This window comes from Tiliqua scincoides, chromosome 14 (genome assembly GCF_035046505.1).
Source record: "Tiliqua scincoides isolate rTilSci1 chromosome 14, rTilSci1.hap2, whole genome shotgun sequence".
Taxonomy (NCBI): Eukaryota; Metazoa; Chordata; class Lepidosauria; order Squamata; family Scincidae; genus Tiliqua; species Tiliqua scincoides.
Window position 1 is genome coordinate 13,839,691 of NC_089834.1, and position 14,930 is coordinate 13,854,620.

Genomic DNA, 14,930 nt, shown 5'->3' on the forward strand with positions numbered 1-14,930 from the left:
ATTTTCAAAGCAGTTTTGACCCCTACAGCAAAAATGAGAAAACTAGTAAATGAACAACATGGTAGGACAGCAACTGGGGTCTTTGCACCACAACTGAACCACCACTTTAGGCTTTTAAACAGCAGCTTCACAGGGCAAGAGCAGGGTTTGGAAAGCAAGTATTTGACAAGTAGCATAAGGTGAAGCTTTTCTTGCCAAGAGAGCAGGAAATATTCTAGCCATTCCATTTGGCTGTGTAAGGAGTGCATTGCTGCAATCCCACCTGCAGGGAGTAACAGAGCCTCAAGGTACCACAGCAAGAGGTCCAGACTGAGCATACAACTGCAACATAAAGCACAGACTGTGGCATAACTGTATCCTGTGGCAAGGAGTTCCACAGACACCATTTGAGTGCCTGCCCCCTGGTTCTGCTATTGTGCTGTCCATCACCATATCCTGTGCCATATCCTGTGGCAGGGAGTTCCGCAGACACCATTTGAGTGGCTGCCCACTGGTTCTGCACCCCTCTGTCCATCACCATATCCTGTGGCAGGGAGTTCCGCAGACACCATTTGAGTGGCTGCCCCCTGGTTCTGCACCCCTCTGTCCATCACCATATCCTGTGGCAGGGAGTTCCGCAGACTCTCCACCTGAGTGGCTGCCCCCTGGCTCTGGTGCTGTTAGAGGGAAGGAAGTATCCCTCTATCCTTCTGCCCACCCCCATATCCTGTGGCAAGCAGCTGAGACTTCCCTAACAGACAGGCATTCAACAGGTGAAGCCTTTCCTGCCATGGGGAGGAGCTGCTGGTAGGGGGGAGCTTCAGCTGCTGGACACCCACCTGCCAGGCAGCAGCAGTGATAGGCACCTGAGGCCCCGCCCCTTCAGCCCGCCCCCCCCCAGCAGAGAGCATCACCTTCTCCTTGGATCACCGCTGCAGACAACAGTTCAAATTGGCGGGAACATTTCCTTTTATATGGCTACGGGTGGCGGGACAGATCAAAATTCCTCTTAGCAAGCCACAGGCGCGCGTGCTCATACAGCTATGAAAAAGTCAAGACTCACCACATCTATTGTTCCGTCCGGGTTTTCCTGACTGAAAACGAGGGGGGGCTGCTTAGGATTCCTTACTGCAAAAGTCAAAACTGCACCACGCCCCCTTTCCGCTGATTGGCTGGATTCTCCGCCGTTGCCGGGGAAACGTGCCCCGCCCACTCCTCCTTTTTATAGCCTGAGCCGCGTTCTGACTGCGGTGCTGCTGACGCTCCTCCCCTCCTCAGCTCCATCCGGGCACCGTGAGGGAGTGCGCGGGGCGGTCGGGCGTCCCCGCTCCATCCGGGCACTCTGGAGGAGTGGGCGGGGCCGCGCGGTAGCTCGCCTCAGCCTGTCAGTCGCGGGCTGGCGAGCGAGCGAGCGTTGGAGGCGCTTCGCTCTCCTGAGGAGGCGCGCGAAGAGCGCCCGCTCGTCCCCCTTCCCCTCTCCGCAGGCGCTCCGACATGGCGGTGAGCACCCCCCGTAGAAGCGGGGAGGAGTCCTGCGGGCCGGGCGGGTGGGCGGCGGAGGGAGCGCCGTTGTGTGCGCGAGACAAGATGGCGCCGTCTTCTCCCGCTCCCCCCCGTGGGCGCCATCTTGGGCCGAGGGGAGGGGGAGGAGGCCCCCCAAGCTCCTTCTGGAAGCTTCTCTGGGCCCCCTCCCCTCCCTGGGTGGGAGAGGCTTCTGGGAGCCTCTGCCCTGCACTGGGTGGGAGGGGCCTTGGGGGCACTTCTGGGAGCCTCTGCCCTCCACTGGGGGGGTGGGGGGTCTTGGGGGCAGGGCCTTTCCCAGGCACTTCTGGGAAAGGCTTTTAAGATGCTTCTAAGTTTTGAACTTGGCTTGTGCTTTATGCCCATCCAGAGACTTATTAAAATTCTTTGTTTGACACCTAGAAGAAATGTGAAAAAATACAGTGAAGTTGGCTTGGACTTTGTTGTGTGTGTTGGCAACCTTCGGTCTCGAAAGACTATGGTATCGCGCTCTGAATTTGTTGTGCATAGACTTGTTGTGCATAGACTTTGTTGTGCAGTCTATGAAAATAGAAACTAGAGAACTGGTTCATTAAGCTGCCGTAGAGATCACTTAATGACTGGCTGCCGAGTGACGTCAGAGAGGACACCTTGATTCTGGGGAATGCTGTTTGTGGTGTGTTTAACGCGTTGGGGACGGTGGCAGTAGGGAGAGTTAGTATTTAAGAGGAAATAAAGCAAGCCTTAATTGCTGTTCTGTATGTTGACACCTGGAAAGTAAGTGCACTAGGTTTCCATTTCCTGTTGTAGGTTGAAACAGGAGTGAAGACACATGCTGTAGTAATACGAAGGTTGTGTCTGAAGCACCAGTGTGCTAGGCTAGGATGATCTAGAGCAGGGGTGCTCAATAGGTGGATCGCAATCTACCGGTAGATCGCAAGGCAAAATGAGTAGATTGCAGAGCCCTTTTTCTCCAAACTGTTAATATGTCAGTTTCGTCTAGTGACTAGACGAAACTGACATATTTAGCTGACACTGAAACTGACACTTTAGCTGCTCTTCAGGCATGCAGCAACAAAACTGAGGAAACTGACTAGACTCCAGCAGGGGCTCCATACATTAAAGGGGGTGTCTGTCAGACGCTTCCTTCCCCCCTGGTAGATCTCCGGACCTTGCTGGGTTTCAAAGTAGCTCTCGAGCCAAAAAAGTGTGAGCACCCCTGATCTAGAGATCATAACTCGGCAGGTCTTTTTGTGGTAGAGAGTGATGTCACAAATCTGCTTGCAGACAGAAAAGTTCGTTGATAGTTGGAGCACAGCAGCTGTCAATGCACCGATAGGAAGCCTTTCTATAAATAGCAAGAATAACCTGTTTGGTCATAAATGCTTGAACAGATCTTTTAATAGCCTAGTTTCTTAATATAAGAACCTATTTTCTCTTGATGTAGGCTAGCGATACAGAGCGAGAGGCATCTGCCCCAGAAAAATCATCTCCTGATAGAGAGAAGAAAAGGGAGCAGTCAGATGCAACTAATTCTCCTAGACCTTCAAAACATCATTATTCAAGGTCACGTTCACGATCGAGAGAGAGAAAACGAAAATCAGGTATGGAAACCTTGCATGACAGTCTTCGTCAGCAGGTCCTGTTATGGGTAAACTTATCCTAGTGGTGGCTGTGTTGGACTACTTGCCTAAGCATGCTTGCTTTGAGATGAGCGCCATTAAAATCAGTGGGACTTTCAAGTGAATATACGTAAAACTGTACAGTTTGGGTATTTGGTTTGCAAGACTTGTTGGGGCTTGTGGTATTGATTGGATAGCTGCAACTAACATTGCCTCACATGGTGTTAGCCACAACTGCTTGTCTCATTTTTTTACCCATTATTCTAAAGCAGGGATGTCCACAAAGTTTTTGGCAGAAGGGCCACATCGTCTCTCTGACACTGTGTCAGGGGCGGGGGTGGGGGTGGGGAAAGAATTAATTTACATCTAAAATTTGAATACGTTTACATAAGTTTACATAAATGAGTATATTAAAGATGAACATATGAATGAATGAAGGTCTTGCAATAGCTCAAGGCCTATAAAAGGCCTTGCACAAAGCAAGGCTGGTCTTTCCTTTGCTGCCGCTACTACATCACAGACGTGAAACAACAAGCAGTGGAGGGAGCCCCCATCCCACAGCTCACGCACGAGGTCAAACAGTCGCCCTCATGCTGAGAACAGTTGCATCAGGCCAGTGTGGGCTCCAACAAATCTCCGGAGGGCTAGAGGCTCATTGGAAACTGGGGGCTCCCTGAGGGCTGCATTGAGAGGCCTCGAAGGCCACAAGTGGCCCCAGGACCAGGGTTTGGGCACCCCTGTTCTAAAGTGTTTGAAAGCCTCTAAATTGCGGAAAAGTCCTCACATTTTCCAAAAGCATAGCTAGTGGTGTCCTCACAACAAATACGTGAATCAAAAGTACCACTTTAGATACAGTATCCCCCATCTGCTGACGTGGTTTCCACAGTTTCATTTATCCGTAGTTCTCAAATTCCCCTCCCATCGGCTTTGCTCATGACTCTTAGCAGTAAATGGACAGCAGAGAAAGCTTTTTGGAAACAGAAGCAGACAGCAAGGACGCTAGACTTGTAGCTACTGGAGGAGGTGACAGTACGAAAGCTGATAGGAAGCGGACAACAGAAAGCAGACAGATACTAGACTCGGCTTCCTATTACCGTTCTTGCTGTCCCCTTCTCTAGCAGCTCCAAGTATAGCATTTTCACTGTCACTTTCCTTTTCCAGAAGGCTTCATCTGCTGTCCACTTTCTGTTACTGTTGTGTTCAAGACTTGTGTCACCACAGTAAGTGTAGGGTTCAATGCTATTGATAGTTTCAGTTATCCTTGGAGGCAACAGGAACCTATACCCCATGGCAACTGTATTATGTTAAGAATGTGGGTGTGAGCAAGGAGGAGGTATTGGTGTGGAAAGTGTAAATAAAACTGTTATATAAATTTAAACAGATAACACAAATAAATGACACTACCACTTATTGGGTGTTACTGAGGATGGTGCCTTTAGAGGTTAAGACTAGTGTTCTAGGCACCTTTCCTTGATGATTAATAAATCCTTCCTTCCTTAGATAATGACGGGAAAAAATACAGAAGCCGGAGCAGAAGCAAAGAGGTAATTAATACTTTGTAGTGCTTAGGTAATTGTAAGAGACATATTTAAAAGTATGCCATAGCATGTATAAATTTTAATATGTAATTGTCTTAATGGTAAGTACAAAAAACTGTAAATTCAAAAAAATGTTCTTGGAGTGAGAAACATGACTGAAGCCATCGTAACAAAGGTAATAGTTGACAAATTCAGATTAGCTGTGGCAGCAGCTACAATAAACATTTCTGTTGAGAAATAGAATTGGTTTATTTGATTCTCACAGAGCTTCCATTCAGAATTCTTGTTCCTTCTCCTACATGACCAGTACTCAGAACTTGCAAAGTCGTGGTGCCCATTTTATTTTAGAATGTTTGACTCCAACTCCCCACTAGCTTAGCTGTGCGCAGTTAGTAACTTAAATATTCTTATAGTGCTTATACATACAGCAGGGTCTGTAGGAGTGAAAATGGTCTTAAGGCAAGGGGAAGGGCACGAGACGAGGCAGCAGTAGTGATATCCTTGCTAGGTCAGCCTATTGCTGCCATCGCCTCTCTGGAGACAAACATCATCAGTAGCCAGGAAGATAGCTAAGTTCTGCTGGGATAGCCCTAGACCAGAAAGATAAGAATTGCTAAGGTGGGGCCAGGGTCTTCTCTTCCCCCTTCCGAATGGAAGCTCTGTTTAAAAAAGAGAAAATTAGGAGAGTATTTGTGAATTGACTATATTGTTTAGATCACATGATAACATTTCTATAATAAATCATACTCAGCGTGCTAATGCGCGAAGAGACTGAACTGAAGACGCTCCAGACTCAGATAGCAAAATTATAAGCCTACTTCATGATAAGGTAACTATTAGTCATTCAAACTCATATTTCGCTTTAAAAAAAAAGAAACTTTTGGGATATAATGGTGGTTTTTAATACAAAGTGTTTGTTTAAGACTGTTCTGTTTTGCTTAACTAAGAATCTTTCATCCAAACTTTGTCAATGCTTGATCATATTGCTAGATGAATTTTTAAATGTTTTTAAGACTGGTTTCTGTATAAGTTATATAAAGGAGGTTTGCCTATACACATTTTAAATTTGGTGGGAAATAAACGGTACTAGTTTCCAGCTACTATGGATGTTTGGCCCAACAATTTTAATTTAGCTTCTTGAAATGTGTTTTAAATAGTTCTTGAAAAATATACAGGTCTTTTATAGTTCTTCTAGTGTGGTCATTTACAAAGCTTAAAGGGAAGAGTGGAGCAGGAGGGTATGGCAACACACAAATGCAGACTCGCCCACAACAGCAAATGCACAAATGCCCTCTTCCTATAGGATTCATTCCATCTTTATGGGCTCATGCTATGTGTGTAATAAGGAAGAACTTCATACTCTTAATTTCAGAGCACAGTTTAGATAATCTCTTTCCAGGAGTTGTACCAGTAACTGAAAAGTAGCCCAAATGGATGTGTCTGATGGTAGAAATTTCTTGATCCAGTCTGCTAGCAAGTTTAGTAGTTCAACAGGTGTTCATCTTGGGCCCCAGTCCTATCCAGCTTTCTAGCACTGACGTAGCCATGACAGTGAGGTGTTCATTTTATCCTGCAGTGGAGGGGCAGTCACAGAGACTTCTAAGGGAATGTTCCCTTACCTTGGGGCTACATTGCAGGTGCACCAGTGCTGTAAAGTTGGATAGAATTGCGTTCTTGAAGTAAGAATGTGATCCGCGTTTGATATATCCAGCTAACTACAGTGGTCAGTTAATACGCTGTGATTGGATGTAGTATGCCATTTATGTTGATCTCGAAAGAAAACAAATATTTGAACCACTTGCAATTTACCCTTGATCTTTCTTGTGGATTTGCCTTTTTTTTAAATTAAGCTCCTTGATGGTCTTTAGAGTAGAAACATATACAAAGGAGGAGAACTGCAGCATCCCCATTCAAAATTTAGGTTAACCAAGCCTGGGGTAGTAAGAACTGTCTCAGAAAAATACAGACATTACTGCAGGAGCAAAACATGAGTCAGTCATACTTATATCCTCTATCAAGGCTTCAAGCAAAAGACATAGCAAATACAAATCTCAGTAAGGAGACTAGTAGTTCTTCTGTGTAAACTGTAGAGAAGTCTTGCATACACTCTTTACAAATGAGTGATTACTTCATCTTCCTTATGGGTCTAGGAAGTAAGGTTGCTTCTCCCCCACCCTTGTGGGGTAACTGATCAGGTGAACCCACTGTTCTGTAGAACGTTGTGAAAGTGGTCATAGCACAAGATGCTTTTACCATGTTGTATAAAAGGGGTGTGGGATGGGAATAGGAATGATGGTGTGCGTCTGCAACATTGGGTAGACAGTGGTGTTAGCGCCATCGAAGTTGACTGGGCCGCACTCCTAAGGTTACTAATGTTGCATCACAACATATCATTCTTTACCTGCTGATGCCCATACTAACTCTTTTTGTTGCACTATTTTCCTGAAAGAACCAACTTCTTCTTAAAACAGGCAAGAAGACATGGGTCCAAAGAGAAGTCTTCCAAGAAGCACAAATCTGAAGATCATAATGACAAAGAACACTCCTCTTCTGAAAAAGGAAGAGACAGCGTAAGCACCTCAGAAAATGGTGAGGAGAGGCATAAGCGCAAAGAGAAAAAATCGTCCAGAGGGCGGAGTCACTCAAGATCAAGGTCTCGTGAAAGGTAGCTCTCATCACAGTACTCGAGTAACTTTAATTGTTTACATTGAAAATAGTTCTAGATGTTTGTAGAAGTGCTGACTGAGCAGCATGCATTACAAGAGATTTACATTTAAGCCATCAGTGCTTTAGCTTACTATTTTGGGAACTTATTGCTGTGCCCAACTATACCTTGATCCTAGGAGTGTGCTGCCTGGTATGTGCTGGTGTAATTTTTTGGTAAATATCATTGCTCAGCACATCAGGTTTTGAGTAACTTTGCACTTTCTCTTCATTGATTAGAATTCCTATGCTGTAGCAGTTTGCCAAAACCTTTAGATTATGCCAATAATTTTGTGTTTTTTAGAGAACCAAAATAGTTAATAATGCTCAAGCCATCAATTTTAGGTGAAGACAAGCTAACTGTACATGAACCCATAACCTTGTTATGGTTTTTTTAATCACTTCAACAGAGCTTATGTATTTTGCTGCTAATAGATGCGAATATTAAAGCTAGGAAATATTACCAGGTTTTTGGAATGTGATTTCAGGCGTCATCGTAGTAGAAGCCGTGAGAGAAAAAAGTCACGATCTCGAAGCAGAGATAAAAAGCGTCGTGTAAGATCACGTTCTAGATCAAGATCTAGACACAGGCATAGAAGCCGCAGCAAAAGCAGAAGTCGGAGTAGAAGCAGGTATACTAATGCTTCCTGTTTACACAGAAGTCAGAATCATAGGGTGGGTGGGTGAAAGTACTTCAGGTGAGAAGGGGTTTTGGAGAACAATGAATTCTTAAGCAGTTATGAAGTGGTAAATGACATGTGACTTCTACAACATCAATATTCTCACTGGCAGAGAGAGAAAGAAGAGACCTGAGAAACCCAGGAGGTTCAGCAGAAGTCACAGCCGAAGCCCTAGCCCACCACCCTTTAGGGGACGAAACACAGCAATGGATGCACAGGAAGCATTGGCGAGAAGGTACTAGACTTTAATCTGTCTTGAATTTTTCTTGGCTTCTGTAAACTTAATTTTTTATGACCACAGAAACTCGCAGCATGCTAGCCTTGGGGGGGCATTATTTCTTCAACTAAAATAATAATAATAATAATAATAATAACAACAACTTTATTTTTACCCCGCCTTTCTCCCTGAAGGGACTCAAGGTGGCTTACAACAGGTTAAAACAGATTAAAAACATAATTTAAAAACAGATAAAAGCATATTAACACATATCATAAAAACAGTAGTCAGATAAAAAGTAGTAAAAAGGTAAAAAGAGCATAGAGCAGCAAGTCATTAAAGAATCAGGCCTGTAAAAAATTAAAAGATGTTAAAAAGGCCGAGAACTCAGAAGGCTTGTTTAAACAGAAGGGTCTTCAGGCCTCGCTGAAAAGTCTCAAGAGAGGGAGCCATTCTTTAGTCAAGGGGAAGGGAATTCCATAGCGTTGGTGCCACTAATGAGAAGGTCCTATTTCTAGCCGCTGCCCTACGTACCTCCCTAGGCGGCACTTGTAGAAAGGCCTTCTGCTATTATCTAAGAGGACAAGCTGGATTGTATGGCTACTTTTAGCCTGTGTAAAACATATGTAGCTTTTGTAGGAATCTTCTGAACCTTTGGCTTTACTATTACAGCTGTAAGCAGACCAAAGATTTATAATAGACTGAGGGCCAGTTGGGATTCTTACAGAGGTAGGCGCCTGAGTATGATACAAAATATGGTAGCAATCCAGTATTGTGATTTCTTAGAATATTCACATTAAGTATCCTCAGCTCACAGCAATAGCAGTCTTTGCATCAGAGAGCTAACCTTTCCGAAAGTTAAATTGCTAACCTTTGCTGTATTTCCAAAAGTTGCCTTAGAAACTTTGAGCTGCAGTTAAATTGCATAAATTACCGCACAATTCCGTGTTTACTCAGAAGTAAATCCCACTGTGTTTGGTGGGGCTTACTTCCTGGTAAGCACGTGTGTAAAGAATAAGGCCACATTTGTGTATAGTTAGGGTGCCACTTTCACAAACATGGGAAACATTCAATTACTTTGGATAAAATCTGTTCCAACTTTTGAAATGATCAGGAAGGAAAAGTGCTTTCATGCAGTGAGATCTTAATCATGAACAAAGGCTTCTGTTTGCTTTCTTGTAAACAATAAAGACATTATCAAAACTGCCATCATGAGAATTAGGAACAAGACTGTTCATATGTTTAGTTGCATGCAAATTCTTCACAGGTTACATGATCATTCTTTGTGTAAAAGTCTATGTGGCAACAGTGAAAATTATCTGAAATACTTCTGCATTATTATTCCTAGATTGGAAAGAGCAAAAAAACTTCAAGAGCAAAGAGAGAAAGAACTGGTTGAAAAACAGAAGCAACAGGAAATAGCTGCTGGTAATTCTGTTTTTATGAACTACTAGGATACAATAGTAGAAACATAGCTTTGGAGCTTAAAAGAAGAAAAAAATCAAAATCTATTTTACTATGTTACTCATCAGTTTTGAAATAAGCAGAGCAATAAAGGCTTTCTATTAAACTTTTATAGGCAGTCTCTAAAAATAGTTGTGCTATCAGACAGATGGGAAGAACTAGCAGAAACAGCCCACTGTTCTAGTTTGTATTACTTATATCGGGGATTATAGCTCTTTCACGTGCCTAAGATGAACAAGAACAAACTTTTAAATGTTCTCCAACGTTTGTTTCTAATTTCAGCTGCTGCTGCCACAAGTGGTTCTGTCATCAACGTTGCAGCTCTTTTGGCTTCTGGGACACAAGTCACTCCTCAGATAGCAATGGCAGCTCAAATGGCAGCCCTGCAAGCAAAGGCCTTGGCAGAGACTGGGATAGCTGTACCAAGCTATTACAATCCTGCAGCAGTGAATCCCATGAAGTTTGCTGAGCAGGAGAAGAAGCGGAAAATGCTGTGGCAAGGCAAAAAAGAAGGGGTAATTCTCAGTGCCACAAATTTTGCTCTCTAAGCCGCACCATGTACAGCTAGTACATACGGGGATACATTTATTTGATAGTGGAAAAGTTCATTATATTGGCATACTAAGTTGTGCAACTGTGAGGGCTAGAAATTTATTTTTTCCCCTTTTCTTGGAAAAAAAGAGTCACTTCCTCAGAAATGTGGCAGAGGTTTCCACTTAGTATGGAACAGCCTTATGAGGAAAGGCTACAGCATTTGGGCCTCTTCAGCCTAGAAAGGAGGCACCTGAGGGGGGACATGATTGAGACATACAAAATTATGCAGGGGGTGGACAGAGTGGATAGAGAGATGCTCTTTACGCTCTCACATAACACCAAAACCAGGGGACATCCACTAAAACTGAGTGTTGGGAGAGTTAGAACAGACAAAAGAAAATATTTCTTTACTCAATGTGTGGTTGGCCTGTGGAACTCCTTGCCACAGGATGTGGTGATGGTGCCTGGCCTGGATGCCTTTAAAGGGGGATTGGACAAGTTTCTGGAGGAAAAATCCATTACAGGTTACAAGCCATGATGTGCATGTGCAACCTCTTGATTTTAGAAATGGGCTATGTTGGAATGCCAAATGCAAGGGAGGGCACCAGGATGAGGTCTCTTGTTATCTGGTGTGCTCCCTGGGGCATTTGGTGGGCCGCTGTGAGGTACAGGAAGCTGGACTAGATGGGCCTGTGGCCTGATCCAATGGGGCTGTTCTTATGTTCTTGAGGATCTGCAGTGCCTGTAAATTGCCCAGTTGGATGAATTGTTACTAAAAGGGCCATGCTGTACAAACCCTGGGGTATTTCTTCTATGGATAATAGTTGCATCCCTTCTGTAAAGTTTCCAGTCTTGCAAATTTCCTGCCAAACTGAATGTGAGGCTTCAGGCATGCAACCAGATTCCAAAGCGCAAAAAATCCTCCAGAACACCAGCAGCCTTGCTGAACATGTGAGGCAAAGGTTATTTCCACATTATACTACTTGCACATAGTCCAGGTGTAACCTGCATGTAGGGGTATGACTTATTACCTGCTACGTGCTCATGCTGTATGTTCAAATGTTCACTTCTCCATAGCATCAGATGGCCTATAAACTCAAAACCAGTTGAAGCTCTGTGTGTGTTTATAAATAAAACCTTGTTTTTTTAATAGGATAAATCTCAGTCTGCAGAAATCTGGGAGAAATTGAACTTTGGAAACAAGGACCAAAATGTCAAATTTAGGAAACTAATGGGTATTAAGGTATGTAACTCTACAACGTAGACCATCTCATACATGAACTGCTTTTTAAGTGAATCTGTGGAAGGGGCTCAAGAAATGACTATGGATATCATCACCAGGTTAAGATGTCATTAATTCTTAGTTCATTAATCAAGAGCCATCTGGGTGTGACATGGAGCTTTCTGTTCCACAGCCTCCTTTCTTTCCAGCCAGTTGCATCAGAAACTTGCACTGGGCAGCTGCCTCTGCCTGGAAATTGGGGTGCAGAGCCTGCTGGGGCAATGGGCAGTGAAAGCTCTGCACCTGGGCTACTTTTTCCTTAATGCCGTATCTGGCCCATGAGCTGTGGTTTGGCAGCTACTGACCTAAATTAAGAACCATAGCCCACACTCTTAAGCTGAGATTGGATCCCTTAAGGGCATGGGTTACCTGAAAACTAAATTGGGTATGTGTCCCCCTGAGCTTCTGTGAAGTTGGGACAGTGAGCCGGGGTAGTATAGTGAAGCCATGGAACCCTAGGTTGATGACCCCTGACTGTCACAGAGGTGTAGGGAGTAAGGTCTCAAAGACTTCTACATGAAATTAACCAACTGTATCTAAACTGTATGCTCCTGAAGCTGATGTCTTTGCAAACATTTGCATACTGTATTAACTTGTGAAGATATCTGAGCGTATAAACAGTTCAGAGGACAAATTTGTTAATCCTTTTTTCTTTACTGTCTGCCTTTTGATTATAGAGTGAGGAGGAAGCTGGTGGTAGTTCAGTGGATGAAGAAAGTTATAAGACTTTAAAGCAGCAGGAAGAAGTATTCAGAAATCTAGATGCACAGTATGAAATGGCCAGGTCGCAGACGCACACGCAAAGAGGAATGGGATTGGGATTTACATCTTCAATGAGAGGAATGGATGCTGTTTGAAAGAACATGATCGCAAAACCTGGGACTTGTCAGAGTTTCCTGTTCAATATTGGGTCCTTGTTCACCAACAGCTAGCTTGCTGGCTTGCATGGGTGTTGCATTGACTTTAATTTATTGACATTACAATTTTTGTAAATATCAGATCAGAGATAACTGGTGTTCCATGTTGTAATCAGGTTACACTCACTTCATTATACTTGACAGAGCTACAGAAGTCAGCGTTTTTAGTTCTGCTTTTCGGAACAGTTGAGGGTGAACTCATACATGGATATTTTGTGTCCACTGTCTTGTGTACTTTTGTACTTTAACCTTGTACAGTTATTTTCAACTCTTGAAATATAAAACACATTGTGTAGGTGTTATCTAGCAGAATGGGCCAGTGGGTACATAATGCAGTGCAAAAACCTGGTTAATAAAAATGTTTTTCTCAAATAGTACTGTTAACTTCACTGGGTGGATTGCTCAGAGCCTAGTTCTTGTAGAATTTTATGCTGTCAGCACTAAGTAGGAGGAAGCTTTCACCATCATAGAACACTAGAACAAACAGTAAAATTAAATGCTCATGAATTTGTTAGTATTTGGACTGGAAGGAGTAAAATACTTGGCCAGTATTTGCTAACCCTACCAATACTCACTTGCTTACTCTGTTAAGTTCTTATGCCCTTCAGTTTGGGTCCAAAATTTCCTCCACTAGCCCTTTGTATGGAGTTGTGGCTGATAGAGACCTGTCTTGTCCTGCACCAGAATTCAGACAAAGGGACACTGTCTTGTTCTAATACAATGGAAGACCAGTTGTAGTACCTGTATGACTTCCATCATCGGTGTTGTATAAACTGGATGATAAATCAGGCCACCTCAAGTAAAATTTAGTGTTTGAATTATTTTATGTTGATCCCTTAGCATCCCAGTAGCTCAGCAGTTGCAGTATCAATTTTTTTAAGAAAAGAGAAACTGATGCTTTTGAATTTGTCCTTTTTTTAAACAAGCCTTTCAGTTAGTCAATCCCCATTGTAACACACAGAGTGCCTGCTGGTGTGTGCCTTTTGAGGTGTAATTTGCAAGTTGAGATGATGATGATATTCTTGGAGTGTGGGGCATTCCTCCCTCCCCCCCCAGGGCTTGTTTTTTAAAACTTTGATTTGAAGACTTTTATAAAACAATTTTTATGTTAACAAATATCCCTCATTAATAAGTGAGGACCAAGACAAAATGCAATCTAAAAAAACACAGTGGGGCTTAATGGAGTAGGAGAACAAGCATTTTGAGTTGAAAGATCTGAACTGACAACTTTCTACACACATTGCTGTAAAATATTAATAAAAAACAAGCAAAGTGAAAAGTGTGTGAGTTACTTCTAGGGGGAAAAATGTAGAGGGGGAAAAAAAACTTGCTAAGGTTAGTAGAGAGTAAGCATAATAAGCTCTCTGAGGAAAGAAATCCTCCTGGGTCGTTCTCTCATATTCAGAACTAGGTATTGTGTTTAGATGCTGGATTGACTTCTTTTTAGTTGGGTATTTCCAATAGTGTATTAAGCTCATTTTTTTCCTCTTGGGGATGGAAAGATTTGAAAGTGCCAGTACCATTGCAAAGCTGTAGCATTTAAGACTGCTGTTTCACCTGAAATCAAGGCCTATAGACTTCTGTAGAATTACTTCCACCTAAATAACTTCTGGCTGTGAGAGTCATGTTCCTCCTAGTCTATGGAACAGTATTCATTGTGATGACTTTCAACAGCTGTAGCTGCTGTTTAACTCCTAGCAGTGTTTTCCATGAAAGGGTAGGAAATTTAGAGTTCAATATGTATTGTCTTTCAACTCTTGAACTAGCATGGTGTTTAAAGTACTGCAGCATACTCTGCTCCCCTACCATAGTATCGGTTTTAGTAAATTTGGTATTTCTGGCATTCAGAGTAATTGAAAAAGCATGTTACTGAATGACCTCTTGATTCACAAACAGAATTCTGCTTTTAGAGAATTGTTTAACCTTATTAAGCTTAGGGTGGGGGGGTTAGCATAAACTGGAATCTGTTGGCATTATACTATTTCTGCCTAGCCCACTAGTGTATACATTTGATCCCTGTTGTGTATATGCAATGATGGGCAGAAATGGCTTTAAACATACCTCCAGTAGTTTCTTCCTTGTATAGAGAAATTGAGTCTGCACAAATTTCACTATTGCAGCCATTTTCAACCACTGTGCCATGGCACACTGGTGTGCAATGGATGGTCTGCAGGTGTGCCACAGGAGTTTGGAGGAAGATAATTTGTTAGTAGGGCCAGTAGGGGATGTGAGCCCCTGCTATCAGTGCAGTGTGTCTTGTCAAACTGGTGGTGTGCCATGACGATTTTGGTGCCTTGGCAGTGTGCCATGAGATGAAAAAAGGTTGAAAATTGCTGCACTATTATATAATAGACATGTAATTGTTGGATTAAAACTTGTATAGTGAAGTAGGGAAGCAAGTCTTCCTTGTCTTATTAAGTATATGACATATATTCTGTTGTAACAAAGGCTGTTGTATTCTAAACAGAAGTAGGTACTTTTACAGGGTAAGAAG

General features: G+C 43.0%; 1 protein-coding gene across 2 annotated transcripts; it reads left to right on the forward strand.

Annotated features, from left to right (window-relative positions):
* The first annotated feature begins 1,311 nt into the window (after positions 1 to 1,311).
* On the forward strand, positions 1,312 to 13,715 carry RSRC2 (arginine and serine rich coiled-coil 2). Of its 2 annotated transcripts, none has more exons than XM_066609926.1 (10): positions 1,312 to 1,479; positions 2,927 to 3,083; positions 4,602 to 4,645; positions 7,111 to 7,304; positions 7,831 to 7,974; positions 8,135 to 8,257; positions 9,588 to 9,667; positions 9,986 to 10,218; positions 11,391 to 11,480; positions 12,197 to 13,715. In XM_066609926.1, exons 1-10 carry the CDS (start codon positions 1,474 to 1,476, stop codon positions 12,374 to 12,376), a joined length of 1,251 nt encoding a protein of 416 aa, XP_066466023.1. In that variant the 5' UTR covers positions 1,312 to 1,473; the 3' UTR covers positions 12,377 to 13,715. The 2 variants fall into 2 exon arrangements, with proteins under 2 accessions (XP_066466023.1, XP_066466024.1); XM_066609927.1 differs by lacking the exon at positions 1,312 to 1,479 and adding an exon at positions 5,391 to 5,468 and having other exon boundaries at positions 3,050 to 3,083; positions 7,089 to 7,304.
* The last annotated feature ends 1,215 nt before the right edge of the window (positions 13,716 to 14,930 follow it).